A 26,521-nucleotide genomic window follows, 5' to 3' on the forward strand; every position below is an offset into this window, starting at 1 on the left:
GTATTTTTATTATGTTTTATAAATTTAATGTGCGAGGAGCGAATAAAACATTTCTATTTCTATTTTTACCTGGGCAACCGAGCTCCGCTCGGGCTTAAACTCGATCAAGCTAGACCGATTTTTAATCCCCGAAAACCCCTACATACCAAATTTCATCGAAATCGTTTTAGCCGCTTCCTAGATCCCCGAAATGTAATACAAGAATTGCTCGTTTATAACGGTTAGCACAATTTAATAGAACCTTTGTATATAGAATGATCATGTAACCATTCAGAGCGATATTTGGCTCCATATATAGTTGAATTCTCAAGTCTACCAGTTCCAAGTTTTTGTGGCTAAACAAACAGCAAACTTGTTCTTAGAAGCTATTATTTTACTCTATTTAAACATAAACAGAACTAAATCAGGACCGGTATTTCCAGCAGACGGCCGAGGTAGAAAACAATAATACGCGCGGCATAGAGTTGAGATTATTAATTTTTGCCCTTATCATCGGTTATTGTTTACAAATATTTATACTTGGTTTGGGTATTTAACTAAATGTTAACAAAACAACGTCAATTGGTGTCTAAAATATTGAAATTCTCCCATTAAATTGACTTAAATATTTATTTACTCAAATAAAAAAAACAAAAGAAGTACAGATTAAATTAAATAAAATAATACTAATAAGAAGAAGACAAAGAAAACTTGCCTAAGAAACCTTAACTAAATATATCTAAGATGTTACTATAAAAATAAAAATTATAAAAAGAAAACCCCGTCCAAAAGATCTGCCTGTGGCAGAGTTCCCATAATGCTGGCCGCATTACCCCTTTGGACCGCAAGTGCGATCCGCTGGGATAAAAACGTACATTGCCTATCAATTTACTCTCAACATTTATATATATTCTTTTATATATCAAATAAACTGTGGTCTTCACTCATATTTTTCTATCATTTTCCAAGATCTAATAATCATAACAGTAATACAACAAATTAATTATATAATATTATTTTATTATATTATATCAGTGATAATGTTATTTCATTTTAATGACTAATAATAATGAGATATAAAATCTATAAAATATTGGTCCTACACTTATACAGTTCGCATCTCTTTCTCGCATATGAACCCATAACGGCCAAAGCAAGCGAGATCGTTATATTTCCCGTCGGTTTTGAAAATGGACCCGCAGAATTCCGAATGTTGGTAGTTGTTAGGCTCATTCTCTGACCACTCGGCGTAGCCCGCTTCTTCGAGTGTTTGATCTGGAATGAATTAGAATATATGATTACAAGGTTAAATTACTCTCATGAATGCGAGCTTCGATTGCTGACACTTGAGTTCAGATGATATTGGGAAATTTTACCTCCTTATTCGTAAAACAATAGAAACGTTTCTGAAAAAAAAATGTTTTGTTTGTGTTGTTATAAAAGAAAACAAAAAATGCTTGACAAAAGTTTATAAATATGTGGAAAGAGACTATTTTCAACTAATTCGTGGGAAGCTATTAACTTCCAAGGGAAGAAGAAAAAGGTCGAAAGCGATGATTAATACGAAGACCCGTCTCTTGTCTATGACGCTTTACTTACTTCCTTACAATATGTGTACCTAATTGTTAAAAACAAAAGGATCAATAGGTACTTGCGGCAAGAATTTGCGGTAGCTCTAGTGGAAACAGCTTAGTGGAGCGAGGATAGGTAAATGAAACATTTCTATCGGTTTATGGGAAACATATACCTCACAACGCATCCTTGCACATCTCTAGTGGAAACGGAGCCTAACCCACATCATCATCATCATGCCAGCCGAAAGACGTCTCCCCCAATGCTTAGACTTAGACTGGTCTTGTGCTTTCCGCATCCACCGCGATCCCGCGATCTTAACCAGCCTAACCCGTACCTACTTAATATTTAATTGTCATTTCTTGCACCAGGTACATACTTAGGACAGTTCTGAAGACTCGAGATGCACCGTCTTTCGGGCGGTCTGCCCTGATGCCAGCGAAGAAGAAGTAGCTTGAGGTCAATCCAGCCGGCAGTTGGCCACTATTCAGAAGGTCCCGTACTACCTGAACAAAATATAAAGATAGTTCACACATAAACACGCACACATAAACACACAAACAAGAGCTGGCTCACTTCATGTTCTCCCTGAGAATTGAGCACCACGAGGTGTGCTCCCTCCGCAGCGCACTCCGCGAACGCCTCGTTCCAGGTGAAGCTGACGGAAGGAATCTTATAGCAGCTGCCAGTCGTTGAGATCCTGGATATGTAATCTGAAACGTTAAAAACATGATTTATTCAATCAGGCCTTATACTTTGCTGAGAACGGTTATGTTCTTCTCAGGATGAACTCTGGTTCGAAACGCGTCAGTGTAGTGTCGTGGTTTTAGTATCCGCGGGAACTATGCAATTTTCCGGGATAAAACTATCCTCTGTCCTTCTCCTGGACGCAAATTATCTGTATACCGAATTTCATCTAAATCTGTTTAACGGTTTAGACGTGATGAAGTAACAAACAAACAAACAGACATAAACACTTAAATCATAGCTTAAATTTACACTTCCTAAGGTATATTCTGCTGCTTCGCTCGTGAGGGTTTTGAAGTCTTCTATCCTCCCTCCATTTCATCTAAATCAGTTTAACGGTTTAGGCGGATGGAAGTAACAAACAAACAAACAGACTATAAACACTTGCAAAATCTATAAATTTTACTTCTTCAATATATATTCTGCTGCTTCGCTCGTGAGGGTTTTGAAGTCTTCTATCCTCCCTCCATATTTTGATAGGGGTTTATGGTGATAGAACAGTGGTTTGTGTATGTTCCTACAGTCTGGAGGTGGAAGAGCTGTACAAACGCACATTTGTTGCATAGACAACCCTCCCCCCCCTCCTCGTGTTGACAGGTGTCCATGGGCAGCGGTGGTTGCTTCCCATCAGGTGACCCTCATGCTCGTTTTTCCCCTATTATATAAAAAAATACAATTAGATGATAAATAAATAAAAGAACAAACTATGATGTGCCTGTCGGCGTACGAAATCACTTAGAGAATAGTTGTTAGGCACAATGGAAGTAAATGGGGAATGGATGAAAATTTTAGAAACGCTTGAATCTTTTTCTATCGATAGGAATAACCTTTGTAATTAACAGAAAAAAATATCATTCTTTACCGCCAAATTATGACAGTCCGGTCGGTTATGGGTTGTTCCAGAATAAAAAACATTGCACAGAATAAAACACAAATTGCTAAGTATCATAAGGTCGCAGGTGAGCAAAGTACCTAATTGTTTAAAGTAAATAATCAAACCATAATAAATTATTACCTTAGAAGTGGCAACGCAGTGAGAGCATAGTTTCTTTTCTATGATTATACATGGTTATATTAAAATTAACACAGTAGGTATTATAATCAGAAAATAAACTTATACGAGAGCCGAAAGAGGGAAATTGTATGTATTTATACACTCTTTGATGCACATAAAATTATTTAAAAATACGTATTATTTCTATGAAAGGATCAAGAGGAGCTACTGCGAGTAATCCCCTCAGCTCACCTTTCCCGTAAACTCCGCATTGATCGTCGTATATCGCCGCGCGCGCCTCTACCTTACAGATGAATGGCGCGTACCGCCAGCATGGATTCGTCGCGATGCCGCCGGCGCGCGTGATCACCTCGCAGTCGGAGCCATGCGTCTTGGGTTCCGGTTCCACTAGAGAATAAGAACACTAAGATACAATATAAGTTTTTATTAAAGCTTTTTTTTGCTGACTGTAGGTACTTTTTGTTGGCTGTACTTGCATTGTCTTCCAATTCCAAACTACATTTCCATGGATACCAAATTTCAAGTCGACCCCATTAATCGTTGAGGAGTTCCGTCCTGCGGAGACGATTCTGACCGAACCACCGGGATGTCAATATCAGATTATTTGGTATTGTCACCTGAGGAGGGTCTATTCTATTGCGTAAGGTATCTGACACTCGCGATCACAATCAAAGGACAGTGTTTGTATACGAAAAATTTTATAACAAAAAATTGAACCGACTACAAAAAAACCATGAAAATAATTTTCTATCAGTATGAAGTCCACAATGAAGTCGGTGCCTCAGCACGAGCCAGCAGGCGTGGACCTATACTTAGTCGTCTACCTCACCTACATACTATATATTGGGCTTCAAACACTCCTGCTGGCTCTTGCTGAGGCACCGACTTCATACTGGTAGAAACTTATTTTCATGGTTTTTTGTAGTCGGTTCAATTTTTTGTTATAAAACTTTTTTCACGCTTTTTAGTGTAAATTATCTAAGATACAATAGTTTAATGTCAACTATAATGTTACGTCGTTTGTAACCTTTTACGAAAGATTGCTTTTTCCGGTGCAGAGACGTTCATTATTGAGGAGTCCTGGTGCTTCACCACCAATTGAGCATAAATTGCTTAGCAACTGTGTTAAAGTAATTGAAATTCAACCCTCACGGTACTTGTAATTCAGTAGTAGCTCTGTTGGTCAAATGGGATCTTCATCATCAGTTCCTCATCACCAAATGATGATTTCAAGAGCAAATGCACGAATTGCTTCTAAATATATTCAAATTACCATAAGTGTCGCTACAAGTTTGTAGAGTTCCCTCGATTTCCTTGGGATCCAACCATCATCATCATCCTGATTTGGTGCTTATGGGACCTAATTGAAGGTATTTCTAAACGGTCTTCAATTTTTTTTTTAAATTGGGCCATAAGTGACGTAGTTCTGAGGTACCAAACATAAAAAACAACCGAATTTATAACCTCCTCCTTTTTTTGAAGTCGGTTAAAAAGTTAAAAGAGTATCAAAAACATTAGACAATACGGCTTCAGGTTTTACATAAGTAGGCCAAAAGTCAATCCGGTCACTGGAAGTTGGAAGTGCGTCAACTTATTAGCTAGCTAGCAAGCAATTAAAAGCTTGTACAATACAGTGACTCCTTTTTGAACATGAAACTACCGTGAGACTCACTCATATTAAATGATATTATAACGTATTATGTGTGCGTGTTGCGGCAGCCGCCGAGTCGCGTGCTCCTGAGAGGAAGGGCTACGAAATAGCCCGAAACATGTCGAGCTAAACTCGGTTTAAGACGTGAGTTATCCGTTATAATATCATTTAATATCATTTAATACAGTGACTCCTTATTGTACAGCACCACAAAATAGTAAGTACAGAAAACAGAGGGGTTCTCTGTGAACAGTGCAGAATTAAACAGCAGCTGTCAAACACGAGCCTCGAATCTCCTACGTAGTAACTAGCTAGGTGTTGTTATGTCACAGACGACCAGATGGCCTAGTGGTTAGAGAACCTGACTACGAAGCTTGAGGTCCCGGGTTCGATTCCCGTGTCGGGGCAGATATTTGTATGAAAAATACGAATGTTTATTCTCGGGTCTTGGGTGTTTAATATGTTTTTAAGTATGTATCTATATCTATATAATTATATTTATCCGTTGCTTAGTACCCATAACACAAGCTTTGCTAAGCTTACTTTGGGACTAGGTCAATTGGTGTGAATTGTCTCGTGATATTTATTTATTTTCTTTATTTATTTACAGTGCTTTGGTGAAACTGTAATGCTGTGAAAACTTTTTTATGAATAAAATAAATAAATGTAGTATGTATTATTATCGGTGATTGCTTCCCGTCGGCATGCGCACATTTGCCCCCTCTTATACGAGTATATAAAAAAAATGATTAGACGTCGCTTAGGTACCTATATCGAGCTGCAAAAACAACATGATATCACTGAGGTCACGGTCAGGACTATCACTAAACTAAAAGGCTAACGAATGATTAAAGCTTCAAGTAACTAACTGACGGTTAACTAACGCCGGTTCGTCCACAGGATCGTGCTCCTGTTTGTCGCTTGCGATCATCACGATGTCTCCGAGGTCTGGGTATTTCTTTAACATTCCGTGAACCTGTAAAGAGAACATTATATATCATTTATTAAGTTCAGGCTTGCAAGAATGAACATATAATAGTAGATTGTTCAACAAGAGCATAAAACGAGCCATTTTACCCAAGACGTTCATATAGCCACGTCGAGGGAAAAATGGGTTTAATGCTCGAGTTTTACACTCTGCTTTTCACTTCGATGATGAAATAGCAACAGTTTTTTCATATATGTAATTGAATTTTGATTGATTATTTTGATTGATTTGAATTTTTAATATTGTAGAAACTTCTTTGTTTGTGGCTGTTTACACCTGATTGCCTTGGTCTTAGACGAAGATTTTACTTTATGCACTAGAGCATAAAAAGTCGTTTTATGTCGCCTAGATCCAGCATAAATATGAACTTTACGAGCATGAGAAGTGAAAAAATAATTTAGAACTAATTAAGCTTCTTATAAATAAAATAGTTAATAAATACTTATTGTAATGGCACCAGCTGTTTGCTTCATGCATGACTGTCGCTATAAATTCTAATACAAAGTATCACGTTGGGGTCACCACTTTAACTACCTATTTGCGTCAAAGTCTAATTGTTCAGGGTGAGAACTGGGATGTAAGTGTTGAACACAGTAGGTAGTTAATTATTTATTAGCGCACATCCATTGTACATGAAAGTTCAGAAGGTGTGCTAACCAGGCGGGAGTCGGGGCGCGTTCGTAGCGAAGAAGGTGGTTGTGTGCCAACTGTGGCGTCCGTTGGCCGCGGGCCCCGCGTGGTTAGCTAAAAATGCTGATCACATAATATGTGGCAGGGGTGTCGCCACACTTTAAGAAAAATCAGCTTTGGAAAACAAATTTAACATAGCTACTTACTTCTAACAGTAAGATTAGATTTTTAGCTGTCTTGAAATAAATAAATTATTAGTAAATTCATTTGGCTAAAGAATAACGTTATATATTTAGCTTACAGACCTACAACATTTTAGATCAGACGTTTTCAACCTGTGCCGCGTACCTATATTTTCAGGTGTGCTGCGATTGCCGCAAAGTGTATGCTGCATTGAAGTCATGAATAGCTATTTTATAATATAATAGTACCGCAAAACGAGGCTACTTTGCACCAATTTTTGCTCCAAATTTCGTAATCTTTGTTTTATTTTAAAAATTATTATGCTGTCGTATGTTCATATATGTATTTATGTAAAGTAGATCACCCCTACTATCATGCTGGCTTGCTTAAACTACGTCATAATGTTGTTTTAATATATATATTAAGACTTTAATTTAGGAGCAATGTTACCCGGCGTTTGGGTAACTATGCTACTGAATTTAATTTGTGCTTTTTATTCCGAATTACCTTCCGTCTTAGCAAAAATTATTATTGGAAAATATAAGGAAGTAGGTACCAATGCTACTCGTAAATCTACTTTCTCCAAGTTCTCGTTGTGGTAATAATCGTGGATTGATAATGATGTTTACTGAGCAGTCACAACACTCGAATATCTACTAAGAACTAGTCATAACCTGCTCGATATCTCGCAGTGTCTTCGGCAGCATGAGCTCCGCGCCTTCGACTTGGCAGCACTGCTCCGCTCTCTCCGGCGAGCGCGTTTCGATGTGGAGTTTGTAAAAAGCATCGGAGTGCTCGTTATATTCATAGTCGGTACGATATTGCTTAGTTGTGAATGGTGAAAGATTGGCCGAGTCTGGAAATTGATGATTAGAATTTGATCAGACGAACAAATCTCAGAAGATTCCCAGAAGACTTTCTATAATATTATTGTTAGGTACAGTCGAGAAAACTGAAACGCGTACCAGGGTGGAACTTTTTCATAGTCAATTTCACTATGATTTGATTTCTTTGGCAAACCTATAGGATAGCAAGATAACATTAGTAGCACAGAGGTTCCACCCTGGTAGAAGATTCAGTTTCTGCCACTATACATTAAGTTGGTTATACTTCATTTTGTTATTTTTTTATTTTATAAAATATATTGATTTACATTTAAATGTAAGTAAATAAATAAATATAAATATAAATATCACGGGACAATTCACACCAATTGACCTAGTCCCAAAGTAAGCTTAGCAAAGCTTGTGTTATGGGTACTAAGCAACGGATAAATATAATTATATAAATAGACACATACTTAAATACATATTAAACACCCAAAACCCGAGAACAAACATTCGTATTTTTCATACAAATATCTGCCCCGACACGGGAATCGAACCCAGGACCTCAAGCTTCGTAGTCAGGTTCTCTAACCACTAGGCCATCTGGTCGTCTAGATATCAAACACGAGTTAATTAAAAATAGATGCGAGGGGAAGCTAGGATTTGATTAATTGGGCCATTCTACTTTTAAGTAATCTTAATGTGTGTGTTGTTTTGTAAGTCATACTTACCTAGTGATTATCTTCAAGTGTAAATAACTTAGGTATATAATAACTGAAATGACCAAAATTAATCTTTTTTAAGCAAAACAACTTTTAAATTAAAGAAATTTTGAAAAAATTGGTAACTCAGCGGAAAATACACCAATTTCCATACAAATGGTGGGGGCATGCATGTCCACTGAGTTACCTACTTTATAGATAATAATGATTACTTTTTTATACGAAGTGATAATTTTAAATGTACCTAGGCTTAATTATGTGCGTATTTAAATGTTTAAATGATAAAACCGAGCACTTTACCGTTTTTGTAAAAAAAATATTTGAAGATTATTTGATACAAAAAATGACTGGTCAACGAAAAGTAGAATGACCCAATTACTAATTTTTAGGGTTCCGTACCTCAAAAGGAAAAACGGAACCCTTATAGGATCACTTTGTTGTCCGTCCGTCTTAATTACTCTAAAAGCTTTAGTATATTTTGTATTGATAGGTACACATACTCATTAAGTGGTCACTGCCCAGCTGATAAGCAGGCAATGATAAATAGCAGCGTTAAGAGTTTAGGTTAAGGGTTCAATTTATCGACTGGCTACTGGCTACTAGGTTCTAGCAAATAAATAAATAATAAGTATTTATAACAAAATTTTAAATGACACACACAATTCACAGCCAATTATTGATACATGGTGTCAAAAAAATTATGTTGGTACGATAATAATTTAACTCACATTAAGGATAAAAAGCTTACCTACTCATACGTTATTAGGGGAAAACAATGAAATTCTAAAATAAATAAATATCACGGGACAATTCACACCAATTGACCTAGTCCCAAAGTAAGCTTAGCAAAGCTTGTGTTATGGGTACTAAGCAACGGATAAATATAATTATATAGATAGATACATACTTAAATACATAGTAAACACCCAAGACCCGAGAACAAACATTCGTATTTTTCATACAAATATCTGCCCCGACACGGGAATCGAACCCGGGACCTCAAGCTTCGTAGTCATGTTCTCTAACCACTAGGCCATCTGGTCGTCAAATATATGGAGGGAGATACTGTAAAGCTCTGTAAAGTCTTCTTGTGGTTCAACTTCTATACAAAACTTTCATTTTATTTTTTCGAATTAAAATATTTATCCACTTATATCATGTTGTGTTTGTATATTGCTAAGTAATCAGTAATCTTAATGTGGGTTAAATTAACCCCCAGTTCCACCTATTCCTACCAGGCTATCTCCGCTGACAATACAATAATCTGGCAGTGACATCCTGGTAGTCCGAACAGGATCGTCTCCGCAGGACAGAACTCTTCAACGGTTAATAGCATCGACTTGAAATTTGGTATGCAAATGTAGTTTGGGTGTCAATGCAAGTAAAATCGACAAAAGTACAAGCAGGAAAAAAAGCTTGTATTTTTTTTTACCAAAAACTTATTTATTAGCCTGTTTAAGTGTCCCTCTGCTGGTCAAAGGCCTCATATTCAAGTTTGCGACTTCAAAAACCCTGTGCTAACCTCTTTACATGTTCCGATTACTGGACTCCCAGACTTGAAATTTGGCCGACATATTCCTTGAAGGTCTAGGTGCACAAAGAAACAATTTTATCGCAAACCGACCTGCCTACCTTATATGCCAGTAATTTTCAGTAATTCTATGTCCTACCTACCCCTCTATACCAAATTTAATCTTAATCAGCTCTGTAGTTTGGCAACTGGTTTGTTATTTGAAATGGTCCTTCGCAAAATAACGCTCCATCCACCAAGCACCAACTTTCCATCAACCAACCCTCCACTTCTTCTATACATCCACTTTCACTTTATTTCTTTTCATCCACTTTTTCTTCTTTTTTTTCTATCCATCAACTTTTAAGTAGTTAAAACTATGTAATTACTTACCGCAAAATAGCGTAAACATCATAAGAACGTATATCACCATACTGCAGCACTGCACGGCTTACGGCTATCGGTCCTCAGAATAATAATGAACAAGTCACTTTTAAGTAGGTTCGTCTCGGTGCAATACACTTTCATAAATACACTGTGGAAACGAGAGCGCATTTATAATGACGCGTAGAATCATAATGTTGTGATCAACAAAATATTTGTGTGCGTTATCTCTACGTCATGCTTTTACTAGAAACCCTCTAACTATTTTGTGATTTCGAGATACACAGCTGAAGTACACTATATATACTGAATTTATTCATATTCCTGGGCGTCGGTAGGATTATTTTCAGAAGGGTGCATTGCATATAGAGAGGTGCATTTATAGGTTTCATTCTGAATCTTAGTTATTATGTATTTTCTTTTACGCTTGGGGGCTTTTTTCTTTTAAGTTCACCAATTTGCACCTCCATCCCGGCGCCCATGTTCATACCTAATTAAAAAAGTACCTCAATAGATCGAGAGTAGGCACAATAAACTGCATTTGGAGTTGCTGTAGAGCATCTCCCCAGCAACCCCACAATTTTATTTAACCGCGCGTTTCTAAGTACTCGTGATTAGTCAATTTTTGTTACTAGATTCGATCACCCTTTAACATAGGGTACTAGTCCAAAATTACCCAAAAAAGTCGTTGGTCGCGCGACGGGTTAAGGAATTTCACGTGGATAACTTAGGTACTTTTACTAGACTTTTTATAGTAAACAAGAGTCCAAAAAAATGTATACTGTGGTTATTACCGTTCAAAAAGTTAGTTATGACTGGTTAAATTACCTAATTGTCACCAAAACGCGATTTAAGGTACAATGTATTTGCAAACTTCTTATTTAAATTTAAATAAAAAAAACCGTTGAAACTTGGATTATAGGTAAGTTTTGAAACAACTTTAAATCTTCAATAAGGTATCATGCGTGGAATGATCTTGAGGTGCTTAAGAACAGAACTTTTTCTCAATATAGAACAATTCTCAAAACTATTTTTAGTATCACGATGACGCGGGCCGTGGTTCTTATTACAATGTCATTAATGCCTAATTTTGACAAAATCACGCGTCTTCATGGGCACTAGGTATACGCAAAGTAACGCCTTATTCAATAAATTATTTCAATCATATTTTTCAGTACGACTCATAAACGTGAGAGTATTAAATGCGCTATCGATTCGCGTTTCTATCAATACAAACGCGATACGCACGCGAGTTACACTACTCTATAAAAAACGCGCTTCAAAAATCCGCGATTACCTACTATTAGCGAAGTGATTTCTGACTTCGGTCCTATACCTTAATAGTTACAAGTGTTACAATTCTGCTTAAACAATTTATTCATACCTACAAAAAAGTGCCAATTACTGAAGTATGTAGAGCAGGGTTTCTCAAATTTATGGCTCCACGTACCCCTGTTAAAGTTTCTAGACGACAGCGAACCCCTACCTCCCCCCCACCCAAAGAAAGTAATAAAACTGGCTGTTGGAGAAACTAAGTTTATTTTTATCCGCCTGCTCGTTTGCCCCCTATACCATAAAAAAAAATTAAAAAAAAATAAAAAAAAAATTTCAATCATCATGATAATATATAATGTATATTATTTATTTCAATAAAAGGTAGCAAATATAGGTAAGAATCTATGAATCGTCTTGCCAACGAAAATACAAATTGAAACAAACAGCAACAAATAACAAACAAATAAGTAACAAATTTGGAGTTGAAATAAAAAATACAAAAATACTCCAAAAACCAATTTTAATCATCTTGCCAGTCTTGCAGCAACCATTACGTAAACCTTGTCGCGAACCCCCTACCGTCGAATAGCGAACCCCTAGGGGTTCGCGTACCCCACTTTGAGAAACCCTGATGTAGAGTTGTAACGCTTAAATTTTTTGTGATAGAGAGCTGTGCTATATATTTAATGGTGGAAGGAGAGCTAAAAAAAACCCAAGATAATTATGCAGTAGTTTATTGTTACAGTATCGCGAGCCCGGTGCCACAATCGCTAGCAGCTCGCGCCAACTACGCCCGCCGGCCGCCGCGTTACAACCCTTTAGCTCCAATAATGTCACTTCGACAACCCTTACAAGTTACAGTTTGTACAAGAGCCAGAGTGATCCAAGTGACAGTACCAAGCAAGTGAATGACAGCGGGAGACCCATCGCTGTAACGCCGCCGGCCGCGCGGGCATACGCTACAAAAATTATTACAATAGTTTTGGCAGGTCGCAACAATGGTAAAATGCAACTAATTCCGTACACGACAGAAACACGTATCATTATATTTACAATTACACTTACACTCCCTCACATCAGAACTAAAGTTACTACAAAGTCCATCATTACAAAATTAAACTAAAACCAACTATACACAGGAAACGTCGACAGAGGTCACGACACCATCGCAAAACAAACATTCCAACTACTAAGTCTTATAAGTGAACATTTTGTCTTGGGCGTTACAACGAGAATTAATACAGCCATTTGATATTATAAACTAGAGTTAGAGTAACTTAAAGTCGACTATCAGTGCACAAAATACCTACTATGTACATTACGACTGGTAAAAAAGAAAAACAATCACAAACGACATAGTTATTTTATAATTTTTTGTTTTTTTTTTCGTTTTTAAGAATAAATCAGGATTACATATAAAATTTAATTGTGGTGATGTTAAATAAAACTAAGATCGTTATTGAAAGTAACCTAAGCATTGCAATTATTATTTACATAAATGAAAAAAATTGGGATATGCTCCCTTGCTGTTTAATAATTCGAGTAAATTATAATAATAATAGAATAAAAGCGTTGACTGACCATTACTAAAAGAGGAAATTATACGTCCTAGAACTAAAGATCACTTGTGTGTGAAGACAGTCGTGTACGCGAAACTTAAAATATACGAGATCTCTGAAAGTCTGGAAACGCGATACGTACATAACATAAAGCCGCCACACACTTCAACACGCAACTTCTCCAGATTACGTGCAACTTTTGAAAGTATTTGCAAATACTCTCCGAAACGCAGCCGTTTTATAAAACGCACGACTGCACGATTTTCTTTTTAGAAAAAAATCTTTGTAGCCCTCGTGTCGTTTCGACTAAATGACGTAGTCGTTATTTAACTGCTCTGTGACGAAGTGAGTCGAGAAAACGTATTGTAGTTCTGAGGGTGATGGATAGGAATACTGCTTAATTTAACTTTAACTTTTTGCTACACGACATACATAAAATAACGTTAACATATTTTAACTTTCTTTTCACCACCAGTAAAATTAACGTTATTTTTTAATTACGTTAACTGTCGTTTAACATAATAATTACACGTTTTAACAATCAAATAACATTACAATGTATCCTGTGGCCAAAGTATATTTTATGAAATTACCTTTAAGTAACCTTACCATATAGTAAAACAAAACAATTTGCAAGCTCTATTTGCAGTCGTCAGTTGATCGCATGTCAAAGTGTGCTCGAGGCTTAAAATAAGAAGCGTGTCCACAGCTGCCGTACTGCGCGGGCGTCTAACCTTTACGAGCGCCGATTACCACTAAGCGTCTACTTATTATATTCTTATTTACATACATCCAATCGATCGTCGCCATTAAAAATTATTGCTGAAGCGCATTCCAGTCCAGACTTAGAACCAAAACTAATTGAGTCACGATTTTAAAGTGTTGTGATGTTTTGTAGTGGTAATGTTTGCATTTGAAGTCAAGTAAAAAAAAAAAGTAAGTAAGTTTTATGTATGTTAAAATTGTAATGTTAACCCTGGACCTGAATACACTTAGCTTTCGAGACTCAATCGGTAAGCAATTTCTAAAAACCGATAAGTAGAATAGCAAAAAACACTTCTCTATGTACATAATCGCACAAAGTGACTGTATACGGGTGTGTGTTTAGGACTGCCACAAACTCTTCATGCAGCTCTTTATAAAAACAGAATATTTGATCGAAAACACCAAAGAGTAGAATCAGGGTTATTACCTGACTGCGAAGAAGAAGGGTTATTTTTAACATGTGTTCAGTTTCTTCTCTATTTTACAAAGACTTTGTCGTTCGTGGTTTTGTTCTGGCTTTTAAAAAAACTACTACACAATACGTACAGTAAACACAAAAAGTTGTCAGATGACATGAAGGGCTTGTGGCGGCCCGTTCCAATAATTACGCCTAGCGGATCACAGTGACAGTTAACTGAGTAAGGCAAGGTGGGTGTCGCGGGCCGGGCCTGTACATTTACATCCGAAGGCCGGCCTCGCCATCTTTTGTACCATCGACACCGGCCTGTTGCAACCGCTAACATAAGTAATATAACAGGCAACCCGCGTTAACTCATGTAAAGATTCTGGGATCTTCGAAATAAAATGTGCAAATTAAAATGCTATTTCTATAGAGGGTCCAGCAGGGTCTGTCGTGCCAATTAGCAGCACTGCAATATGAGTAGTTGAAGCTGCTTCGTAATTGCTGAGTTATAGCGTCCACCAGAAGCTGTATTGTTCAGAGGCTCGCGATTGCATTCGCCATCTTTTTCTATCCCATCCTATACCGTGTGGAAGGGAGTGGTAAAAACAGAAACTAATATGTCACCAAAGTCATGATGGGTCCAACAACATGTTAAACATGTGTTTCATAGTAATAAGCATTTAGGTTGCACCAAATTCACAAAATTATTAAATACTGATCTGATCATAATGAATTTGATAAGTGAAATTCGATTATTGTTATGAGTAGCTTCATTCGCCGCTTTTTAGCCGTTAATTGTGTATGCAGCGGTTGCAACAAGCAAGTCAACCTACAAACGTGTGTGAGCTTGCTTACCTCCCAAACCACACTAGAGTCTAAAATTAATACTATACTTTTATTTATTTACATTCTTTATTTTTGTTATCGTTTATATAGTTTTGAACTAGTTTTAAGGCTACGACGTCTGTTGACACTCACACCGAGTCACTATAATATCATACACATGTTAGGGGCGCGAACTACAAAAACACAAATAGAAACATCAATTTTGAACTAATTATAGTACGAATATTCATACGATTACTTGCCAATTAAGAATTAACTACATTGTAAACGCGCACTAACACTCCAGTATATTTAATTTTATTTTATTTATTACAAACCTCTAAATCTATAAATGCTTGAAATACACATGTATCCATTACATTTACATTCCCTACGCGCCTCTCTACCGCATTATTATAGTACTTATTTTAGAACTCGTACTTTTTCTATTTATATACTTGCTGTACCGAGTAGGTTAGTAGTTTTAATACTTCTAATTGTATCTATCCTAGCTACGTAAAAATGTTCAGTCGATGTTACATACAATGGTGTTTAGGAGTAAGCTTAAGATACACAATAATTATGATACAAGTAAAGTAAGGGCGCGTGCAGACGGCCGGCCGGGAGATTCGCGCGTTGGCACACAACTGAAATCTACATTAAGTACGACGCCGGCGCCTGTAAGCGCCCTTAGCTACATATTTAAAACAGGGAACACATAGAAAACGATAATTCAATAATTCGGTCATACAAAATGAAGATCAGAACGATTATAACACATTAATTATTTTAATTAGATATATTGCAACGTTTATTGCTAGCAATGTCCATACGAAACACAATGAGGCACACAATGAAACCTACACGTTATAATTACATACAAATCTATAATTACATGGAATCGCTAAATTAATGAACATAACTAGACTAAAGGCGCTAACGCCATCGTGACGCCTTATCCAACTGATTCTCGTTAGAGAAGAGATCGACTTCTCAAGCGTGTTGCTTACGCTCAGGTTAGCATTAAACGACTGCACTTAATCTGATATTTGAATAGTTTTTTTATACAATTAAATGCTTGTAATATCAGACAAGAGTGCAGTAATTTAATACAAGCCTAAAAGTCCATTCAAAGCCGCGGCTTATGTCGCGCAATAAATCACTTCAATTTCATCAAATAATTTTTACTGTGTCCTGTTTCACGTTTTGATGACTTATTCGTATAGTTGCGGAGACTTCGTTGTATAAAATCATATCGCTCTCAGCGACGGATTCGCTCGACCTCTGTTCCGAAGAACCGACCTACGCTAAACTACCCACAACTCTACACTACGCTATAAGTAAATAGGAAAAAATATATTTGGTAGAGTGTAACAAGAAGCGTCAACAGGGAATATGTTTTGCTTTCCATATAGTTACACGGGCGTATTTTGAAGAAATACGGTACTGATTGTGATGTGGCCGCATTTGATATTTCTGCGTGCAAAACTGCAACAAAACTAGCATGTTATAATTTTTTAAACCTACATCTTTTTGCTACGATTCTCTTAAAGTTTCTCTGTAGTGTTATTAGTGTTTTTTCTTATTTTTTCTGTATGTGAATGTGTTTGCGAATAGCGAATAAAAATATTCTTATGCTTATTATATACGGCCCGTGATACAGATGAATAGGTACAGTAAAAGATTACATCTAACACGAATATGTGCTCTTATTATTATTATCGCGATGAGGTATGGTGCGGTTTTTTACATTTTCAGTTGCAAATCGCTATTGATTTAATTTAGAAGAAAGCAAATCAACGGAATCCTCAAACGAAATTCTAGTGAAGAAACAATTTATGTGCTCATCGATTTGTTTAGTAATTTTAACTATTATATAAAATGTCAAAGTCTGCTTTTATCTTCTATCGGTAAAAGGATGTATCGAACAGCATATAAATCCCATAGACATCAAAGAGTTACTGTGACGCGTTCTAATCTTCTTAATCAACATTATCCCACAAGACATACAGAAAAATCAAATCACATCATAGAATAACCACGAAAATAACGTTCTCCCATCATTGACAATACGGTATTTGACTATTTTGTATATGTTTCATAAATTAAAACTACACAATGCCTGTTATCGAATAGAGAAACCATTTTTAAGCTAACTTTAAAAATAACAATGTAATAAAGGTTTTAAATTCAAGATTAGACAGAGAAAGACATACTGGCATGTGAAGTCACACGCCAGTAGCGCCATACTTGCTGCATAGAGAAAAGCGTTCGAGAAAGAGACAGGCAAAATGGTTTTTCAAAAAAATCACTATTAATGCAATTTTCAACCGATTTAAGTTTTCTCTTCGCTAAACACTATCTGTATAATATTAAGATATGGCAGATTCAGGAGTATTCAAATACCGTATTGGGTAATTATTGATAGTTTAAGGACTTCTTTCCGTGGTAATTTTACAAACAAAACTTCAATTTGCTTACTTAAATCCACTCAGATCATACAAAAAAGATACATGTCATCACAACAATTACAAGTTCCACCACTGTAGCTGTTTTCGGTGTATCAGCCATAGCTTATGCGCACTTGCTAAACGCGTTGATGTATCTCCATTTCTATGATCTGATGTTCCTGTGCCGTGATATCGCCTCGCGCGGTGAGCTGATACCGCGCAGAGCTAAGTACGGAACGCGACGCCGTTGCGTGTTCGGTTATCGTGTGTCAGTGTAGACAGCGCGTCGCTTGTCGAAGCCGCGCCGGGTCTCGCGTCATTCCCACTGGTGGGGCGAGGGCGGCAGCTCGGAGGGATGCGCCACTGTGGAGCTGCAATGTCGACCGGCGGTTAGAGCGAGCCGCGGCCAATGATGCACCCGCGCCACGTGCGAGAATGTTGGATTCGAGATGCAATTATCATGAGAAGTATTCAATCCTACTGATATTATAAAAGCGAGAGTTTTTCAGTCAGACGCCAAAATGTCTCGATGAGTTTCGATGAAATTTATCATTTAACAGCTGGTTCTCGGGAAAAACACACAGTCTACTTTTTATACTGATATTCCCACGGAATCATTTTCATGTGTAAAACCCATTAGATATATATATTAATAATTATTAATAATAGTAATAATAGCATGTTTGCTTCACCATAAAGCTGGTTGTAAATTCGAAATGTAATTTCGCACAAGAATTTCGAAAAACTCAGAGGTGCGAGCCGGGGTTTGAACCCACGACACTCTGCTTGAGAGGCCATAGGTCAAACCACTAGGTCACCACAGCTTTCTCGTCGTGTCGACTAACGAAACCTAATCAAATCACACTATCATCGCAGTGAAGAAGTTTCCTTTGGAAAATCCTCACTTTCTGTTCTAGTTAGGTTTATACCTATCCCTCAATCGAAGGCACTAGCCTGTGTCAAAAGACGTCGCAACTTGTTGCGTCACTGAACTTTTTGGGTGGTGACCCACGTCGCATTTTATTGCATAATAATTATTAAACTATTCATGAATAAATAACATTCCCGAATCCAACAAACTTACCGAGATTTAGCATGCATTTCCAATTGTAATTCAGATTCTTCATCACAAAACTATGATAATAAAAGAGAATTTGAATAGCAAAACTGCATCACAAATTAATTCTACTGTCCAATAAGAAAAAAATGCTACTGGATAATAATAATAATACGTCAAAAAATCACCACAACCAAGTGCATGGCACTGTGCTCACTGGTTCTACGCATGCACTACGAAGCCATCATTAGTCTCAATTTTATTCAAAACTCATAAAAAAAACTTTGTTACAAGCCACGCCAATAAAGAAACTCCATCCCATGTGGTTTAAACATTAAACTATATCAGAATTACAGAACAGTTCCATTTTTAGAAAAAAAAAAATCTTTATTGGTGCTGCTTATAAGTTCTTTTCTTAGGGTTCGGTATCAAAAAGGTGCCAAACTAAAATCACTGCCACAGGGCTTGAAGTTTTAAGTGGTAATATATCAGCAGATGGTTAGGATATGTTGACTGAACACCTCAATCACCTCAATATCAATCAGCATATGAAATATTTTTGAAACGCAATTAAAAACCCAAGAAAAACATTAACCGGCCTGTTCAGTCAAATTACCCAATCATCATCATCATCGCAGCCGTAGGACGTCCATTGTTGGACATAGACCTCCCCCACAGACCTCCAGTTGCTTCGGTTGGCAGCACACATTGGTTAAAGACTTTCGTCTTAAGGCACTGAGGAATTTTGGACGAAAAGACATTGCGGAGTTTCCCAAACGCTGCCCATCCGAGTTGGATTCGACGATTGACCTCCTTCTCGAAGTTGGACTTCCTAATTGGACGGTTTGTCCTAGGTATAAATACGCGTCAGCAACTTCAAGAACCGAATTCTCAACCAAAACAGGGGTAGGCACCACATGGACATTCGACATGACCTTTGTCTTGTCCCTGTTCATTTTGAGGCCCACAAGACCAACGGAGAGACTCGATTGAGGCCTTCGAACATCGTGCTGAGTTCTTCCATCGAATTTGCCATGACCACGATATCGTCGGCAAACCGAAGGTGAGTGATGTATTCGCCGTTGATATTGATGCCTAGTCCTTTCCATTCCAGAAGCTTGAAGGCATCTTCCAAAGCGGCAGTAAACAGTTTCGGAGATATAACATCTCCCTGTTTTACGCCTCTTTTCAAGGGAATCCCCTTCGAACTCTCTTCCTCTACTCGGACCGACATAGTGGCGTTTTTGTACACACACTTCAACACTTCTATATATAGTCGATACGGCATCGTTGGAGAGACTCTAGCACCGCCCACAAACGCTAGTCATAGCGGCAAGTTATACTCTTCGGTCTTCTGTATGACCTGCCGCAGCGTATGTATGTGGTCCACGGTACTATAGCCTTTTGGAACTTTTACCCAATCGTCTGCTATTAATTAGGGCAAATGAGCGGTGGTATCTACAGAATCCCTTGTATGCGAATCCAACTAGCACTAGAAAGTTTTTTTTTTAAGTTTTGAATATCGAGAACTTAGGATAGCTTTGGCCATTACGACCCGTACCTACAACAGACTTAAATCCCAGTCATTCTTTAAATTAGAAGCGAACTTTAGGTTCACCCGTCTACAGATGAGAAAATCGAATCAAAGTTAAAGGAATCATTTTTATGCTTGAGAGATTAGTTTAGTATTTTATGAATAAAAATTTAATGAATTTAACTTTCATGAATGAATTTGGATTTCAAACTTATTTGAGTATATTAATTATTTTATGGATGGTGTGTCAAAACGGTAAACACCTTTTTTTTCTTTTCAAAAGATATCGAATTAATTAAAATATCTAACTAATCACAAGCAAGAAAATGGGGGAATCAGCATGCAACCGGAACGAGCAACGACGGAGCGAGTATTGGTAACAATCAACCCTTTTGAAATTACCGAAACGACATCCGTGAGGTCAGGCAATGCTTTTCCATTCAGAACATACTCAAAACCATGTAAACAAAATAAAATTATGACACTAAATTTTGCATAAGTTTTACTTGTTATTGTTTAGATCAGAAGCATTGTCTTACCCCTTGGCGTGTGCGAATGCAGATCACCAAAATACACCCGGCTCTAAGGCGACAATATTTGTCAAGGAATATGTTTCTTTTTAAATGCCTACGTAAGCCGGTTCAGTATTTCGTCCTGTTCGCGGTGGATGGACAACACAAGGCCATAGCGTGCGGAAGCGCTTACTGGGACGCCCGGGGCTACGCGGCGCACAGAAATATCACGGGTGATAGCAGTAGTATTTTTGCCGCAGTCTTGAAAGGGGAACAAACTTTTGCTTTCGAACCCGCTCTAGAGCTGTCGCAGGAACACAGAAAAAAAAAGCAGAACGTTATTAACTACTCAACAACAGCGGTGCTATGGTAAAGCGCGGGAGGCACCCACTATTTCAAGAGGGTTGATTTAGCTTGAAAACAGCGGTTCTGTGCGTCGGTATTTACAACGACGTGTCGGAAGCTTTGAGAATATTATAGATAAACAAAATAATATAAAACCCATGCAAAAGTTAGGGTTTGGCAAAAATAGGGCCGTAGATGAATTACTGTACAATAGCACAAACCTACAATCAACACTACGAAAGGCGGGAGGGGCGTGGAACGGGATCGGGCGGGACACGACATAGGCGCTTCACTGTGCGACCACCGGGCTGTGGACGAGACTGACCGAGGCTCCGCATATGTACAACGATGCTGACCAGCTCTACAGACTCGCACCGTGCCACGCATTTTAGTTGTGATGACTGTTTGCTTTCTCTTTTTATATCTTTGTTAAATCTGAAGCGGGCGCATAGACAACACTGGAGTATTTCAATTTATTAAAAACAAAAGCTTGACTTTACTAAACCTTCAAACAAAGGCGTATTTACAATCGGTTACACCAATATAGTCAATTAAGTTTAAAGTTTTCATATAAAAAAACACTTTAAAAAGTAATCATTACCCGCATTTTGATGGTAGAATCGATCGTAAACAAGTTAGTGCCGTGTTGAAACCACACAAAACTGTACATCACAAAGTTATAACAAATTATTAAACTAACTCTAAGCAGTGTTGTCTGTGCGTCACGGAGGGGACTATCAGGCCCAAGTCAAAAGTGACAACGAGTCGAGAACTAAATAATATTAGTTTAATTTATGTCATAAGATAAATAGAGATCCCTTTTGACTCGGAGATAAATTATCGTGGCACAATCGGGTGCGGGTGGTCGCTAAATAGCTGAGCGTGTTAGGTTATGTATCGCAAAGAAATCACCTAGTGTCGGTTGGTGGCGGTTGGCGGTTGGTTGTTGGTTGCGGTTGCGGCGCCTTACCTTGCGAAGCTCTTGAACGCCGCGGACTGCGGATTGATGCAGAGCGGCACGCGCGACGTTTGCAGTTGCTCCGCTATGAACTTGTGGATCTCCTCTGCGAATTCATAAGCGGAATGGTTAAAACGGCATATGTAAAGGGGAAAATTAATAATTATTATTTTTTGTTATCATTGAGAAAGCGAGACTTAAAGGTTACAACATTGGGGCATTGGTAGTGACCGTAGTTAAGAAGTTATAATACAGTAATCATAATTTTTTCCAATACTTCGGAGTAGGTACAAAGCATTAGAATGTTAGCGTTCGAGTCACAAGTTGCGTAAATGATCGCGGATCTCTATTTGTGGGTGCATTTACTCAGTTGCCTTCACACATCGGCTACAGGCAACTGAGTGAGCCCAAAAGGGCATAATGTTACCTAAAATCCCCTCATCTTTGATCTCAAGTACATAAGTAAGCTTTCTTTCCCCATAAACCTAAGCTACCTAGAGCCCCTAACCTTTGACCTGATGCACAGAAGTAAAAGCTTCTACTCCCCATGAACTTAAGTTCCTTTCCCCATAAACCTAAATTACCTAAACTCCCGCACTTTTGACCAGCTACTCCGAAGCAAGTTTTCTTTCCCCATAAACCTAAGTTACCTAACATCCCCTCAACTTTAACCTCATGCACAAAAGTATGCTTTCTTTCCTCATAAACCTACGTTACCTAAAACCCCCTCACCTTTGATCTGATGCACAGAAGCAAGCTTCATTTCCCCATTAACCTAAGTAACCTAAATTCCTCTCATTTCTAACCGCACAGTTTCTTTTCTTATATACTTCAGTTACCTAAACTCCTCTCACTTTTGACCTGATGCACAGAAGTAAGCTTCCTTTCCCTATAAACCTAAGTTACCCAAGTTCCCCTCACCTTTGACCTGATGCACAGACGTCAACTTCCTCTCCCAGCCATCGTGGAACGCGTGGTGCGCCGCGGGCTCGAGATCGGGCGAGTAGTGACGCGCGGCAGGCGGCGCGCTGTAGCAGCATTTGCACATGCACGAGTGATAGCGCAGCCGGCCTTCCTCCAGGTACGGGTGTGCGAGCGCGTCCACGACTGAGATGCGTTTCGCCGGGTCGAATACTAGCATCTGGAATTCACGGGAGTCGAAAATAAGTGACAATCGTTACATCACAAAAATTCGGATTTCGGATGGTCGGCTATAGACCGCGAAAACGATGAATCAGGCTCAATGGTCGTTGGATAAGCGTATTGCCTGTGTAACAGTTGTCGAAACACGTTGAATCAGAAGCCAAAAAGTTTATTAACAATAAGTTTTTGGTAAAAAAAAACATTTTTAATACAAGCTTTTTTACTGACTGTACTTTTTTTTGACTGTAGGTACTTGCATTGTCACCCAAACTAGGTACATTTGCATACCAAATTTCAAGTCGATGCCATTAACCGTTGAAAAGTTCCGTCCTGCGGAGACGATACTGGCCGGACTACCAGTATGTTATTACCAGATTATTGTATTGTCACGCAATTTACACAAGTATACCAAATTTCAAGAAAATCCGACCACTAGAAGTGGGTCAAATTTAACTTGCAAGATTTGACCCGCACATACACTAAACATTCATTGCAAGTTAAAATAAAAGCTTTTAAAAAGATGATCGGAAGGAAAGAACCATGCGTGATACCGGGAAAAAACTATATTGTTTAAAATCTATTTTTGTTTCAATAAAAACAATAAAAAACACATAATTTTTTTTTTAAGTAGATACCTATCTGATATAAAAACTTGTTTAGAAAGGGTTGGAATAATATAATAATAAGCCATAAAAGGAGAAACTAAAGATAAAATCATTGGAGTAATAACAAACACAGACGTTCAGAGCAAGTCATATGGACGGGAAAAAACACCGATGCAACAGTTAAATGTAACTAAGAGGAAAAGTGATATTGATAGAACTAATTAATTAACGAGGTAATGTCTGGATCTAAAAAAGTAAGGTAAGTCAAATTTTTAATAAAAATCCTACAAGATCGATTGAGAGCGAAAGCGAAAGGAGGTTACGTTTATGTGAGCTAAAGTACGGTCGCGGGACACGAAGAATTTCGTACAATGACCTTTTACTGTATGTCTCTGTTGCTAGCGCGTGAATATTTGATGTCGCATTCGTACAATTTCATCTGTGCGAGCGCGGCGGCAAATATTTACGCGCTAGCTAACAGAGACACACAATGAAAGGTCATTGTACGAAATTCTTCGTGTTCCGCGACCAGACTTTAGTTTCCCTACTTCGTTACAGACTGAGCTGGGAAAATAAATATCTATGGCTTTTTAGCCTAATGTGCGGCCGCGCTTTTATATCGGGTGCCATTTCTATTCCTGTTATTAGATATAAGTTCTTGCTTAGTAGGCTACCACGACTTCGATAAGTTCCGCAAGCAGAAGGTTTTTGATTCAAACCCGGACTCTCACCTCGACTTTTTTGGAATTTATGGGGAAAAATCACATTTAAAATTGTACCATAACATTCGCGTTGAATGAAAACATCGCGAGGAAGCACGCACACACCTGCGAAGCAATTCAATGGTCCTCAATCCATAATTTACCCGCGTGGCAACTGTAGCCCAAGCCCTCTTACTCTGAGAGGCGGTCATTGCCCAGCAGTGAGACGTAAGCCGGAGGTGATGATGACATACCTGCGCCAGTAGATGCACAGCCTCGTGCGTGGCCTGTACGGAGAGCGTGTAGAGCGCGGCTAGGGCGGGCGGGCGCGGCGCGCGTCGCAGCATGTGCGCGCGAGCACCGGCGCACGCGTGCCGCATATCCTCCAGCGACGGGGTGCCCAACAGCTCCGTTATTAGCTCCAGCTGGAAACAAACGATGCTGTGTTCTAGAACAGGGATACCCGAACATTTCTGGGTAAGCGACATCTTTTCAAAAATGAACTGGTATCAGTCATTCATACCATTTTCGCATAGGTATATATAGGCATAGGTATTTTTAGACTGGGGATATCAATGACCACACTGTTACTCGATTTACGGACACTAACCTTAGTTAAATATTTAAAAAAGCTACCGTTAACCAGCTAAATTATTCACGTTTTCCAATTACAATACAGCTAATTCAGGTGAAGGCCATGTACCTGTTCCAAAATATGCATTTTAAGCAGAGGTATTAGAGACTACGTCCTTACCTATGTGCAAATTTATTATAACTACATACTATTTTTGGGCTGAAGACAGAGTGTTGTGGCGCGCCATGGAAGAGGCCTATGTCCAGCAGTGGACTGCTGTAGGCTGATGATGATGATGATGATGATATTTCTATCTATGTTTTAAAACTGACAAAATCCAAGCGGCGAGCTAGAGCGCTACCTAATAAACTACATCTACAGCCTACACCGCTCTGTAAAATAAAATAATACAGGCTGTCAGGGTTAAAGGGCCTAAACATGGCGGAATGCATTGGGCCTAAACTAGACCAAACATTTCTAGAGACCTCAAGACGTCACCTTACCTGTTGCACGGGACTCTGGGCCTGGAAGAGGATCCTCCTGCCCAACAGTTCGCCGAATATGCAACCCACCGACCAAACATCCACGGCCGCCGAGTAGTGGTTCGCGCCCATTAGGATCTCGGGCGCCCTGGAAACAGGAAATATCAAGATTAAATTTACATCGCACAAAAATATCACAATATATTAAGCAAGGATTTAAGAAAAACCTGTTAAAAATTATTACCTGTCAAGAAAAAAAATGTTTCAAAATTTGCATACAAAACTAACCAGATGCTAATTCATGTAAATTTTTCAAACGTATTATGTGATTCTTTTATGTAAATTTAGGCGCCTGACTTAAGTCAACAATTCTGTTTGAGAGAAGGACACAAACGAACTAACTACATAATATGGTTTCCCTCTGAGATCGCTACCTGAATAGCTATGACGTCATAAAAAGCACCCATCGCGCAGTCTGACACTCGCTGTCTCATTTAGGTTTATCAATACTTATAGGTACTAAGTTTTCGGACCTTTTATCTTTCCATTGTAGTGTCTACTCTTGTTTCTGTTGTCCTTTCAATAGTTCAAAGTTTAACTGGAAGAGATCCCTTTAAGGGACATGTTCGCCTTTGTACATCTCTTTCTCTTGTTAACTTTAATTATTATATGTTTTATGTACAATAAAAAGTTACAATACAATACAATATTTTAAAATATGTGTGTGCTATTTGCTTGTAAATGTAACGGAAAGGAATAATCACTCAAACAACTTAAATCATTTCGCTCAACAGATGAACAGATGGACAGCTACATCATATATTTCAGATTAACATATAGACCAGGGACTTTTATCCTGGGAAATCGCGCAGCACGCAGAGGAAGAACTGAAGACAACTGAAAAACTTAGTTTCTATATTTGTTAGGTGACCTATCTCCCCCTTAAGTTTGTCTTGCAACTTACGGGAGACCCTATACCTGTGTATAACTGCAAAAGTCCATCATAGCAGCGAGGGTATCTAGCAACACATGGACAAGCTCATAAATTTAAAGATAAAATTAACACCGTACTTTAAGGCTTGGCGGTCTTGCTGGCTCACGGCGTTCTAAAAAACAGTTTAGTTT

At 38.2% G+C, this 26,521-nt stretch overlaps 2 protein-coding genes across 2 annotated transcripts in view; both read right to left on the reverse strand.

Moving 5' to 3' along the window:
* Nucleotides 1–644: 644 nt before the first annotated feature.
* LOC141427956 (lymphocyte antigen 75-like) lies at nt 645–10,385 on the reverse strand. Its single transcript, XM_074087570.1, has 7 exons — nt 10,218–10,385; nt 7,440–7,621; nt 5,838–5,940; nt 3,545–3,700; nt 2,128–2,264; nt 1,931–2,057; nt 645–1,254 (listed from the first exon to the last, which is right to left on the reverse strand). The coding sequence occupies exons 1-7, from the start codon at nt 10,255–10,257 to the stop codon at nt 1,085–1,087; spliced, it is 915 nt and encodes a 304-aa protein (XP_073943671.1). The 5' UTR covers nt 10,258–10,385; the 3' UTR covers nt 645–1,084.
* Nucleotides 10,386–12,201: 1,816 nt separating this feature from the next.
* nmo (serine/threonine-protein kinase nemo) overlaps nt 12,202–26,521 on the reverse strand; it is a 126,635-nt gene continuing 112,315 nt past the window's right edge. The window contains 6 exon segments of the mRNA XM_074087569.1: nt 12,202–17,825; nt 17,828–17,856; nt 21,904–21,997; nt 22,813–23,032; nt 24,595–24,765; nt 25,418–25,544. Of these exon segments, the coding sequence (XP_073943670.1) occupies nt 17,755–17,825; nt 17,828–17,856; nt 21,904–21,997; nt 22,813–23,032; nt 24,595–24,765; nt 25,418–25,544 (712 nt within the window). The 3' untranslated portion in view covers nt 12,202–17,754.

The sequence above is a fragment of the Choristoneura fumiferana genome, chromosome 5 (genome assembly GCF_025370935.1).
Source record: "Choristoneura fumiferana chromosome 5, NRCan_CFum_1, whole genome shotgun sequence".
Lineage (NCBI taxonomy): Eukaryota > Metazoa > Arthropoda > Insecta > Lepidoptera > Tortricidae > Choristoneura > Choristoneura fumiferana.

Excerpts from the sequence above, each read along its gene's own strand:
- LOC141427956 (XM_074087570.1), bottom strand. The coding sequence starts at position 10,257 with ATGGTGATATACGTTCTTATGATGTTTACGCTATTTTGCG. Across the intron at positions 2,265-3,544 it reads ATGCGGAGTTTACGGGAAAG|ATTACATATCCAGGATCTCA; the intron begins GTGAGCTGAGGG and ends TTAACGTTTCAG. Across the intron at positions 2,058-2,127 it reads ATTCTCAGGGAGAACATGAA|GTAGTACGGGACCTTCTGAA; the intron begins GTGAGCCAGCTC and ends TATTTTGTTCAG.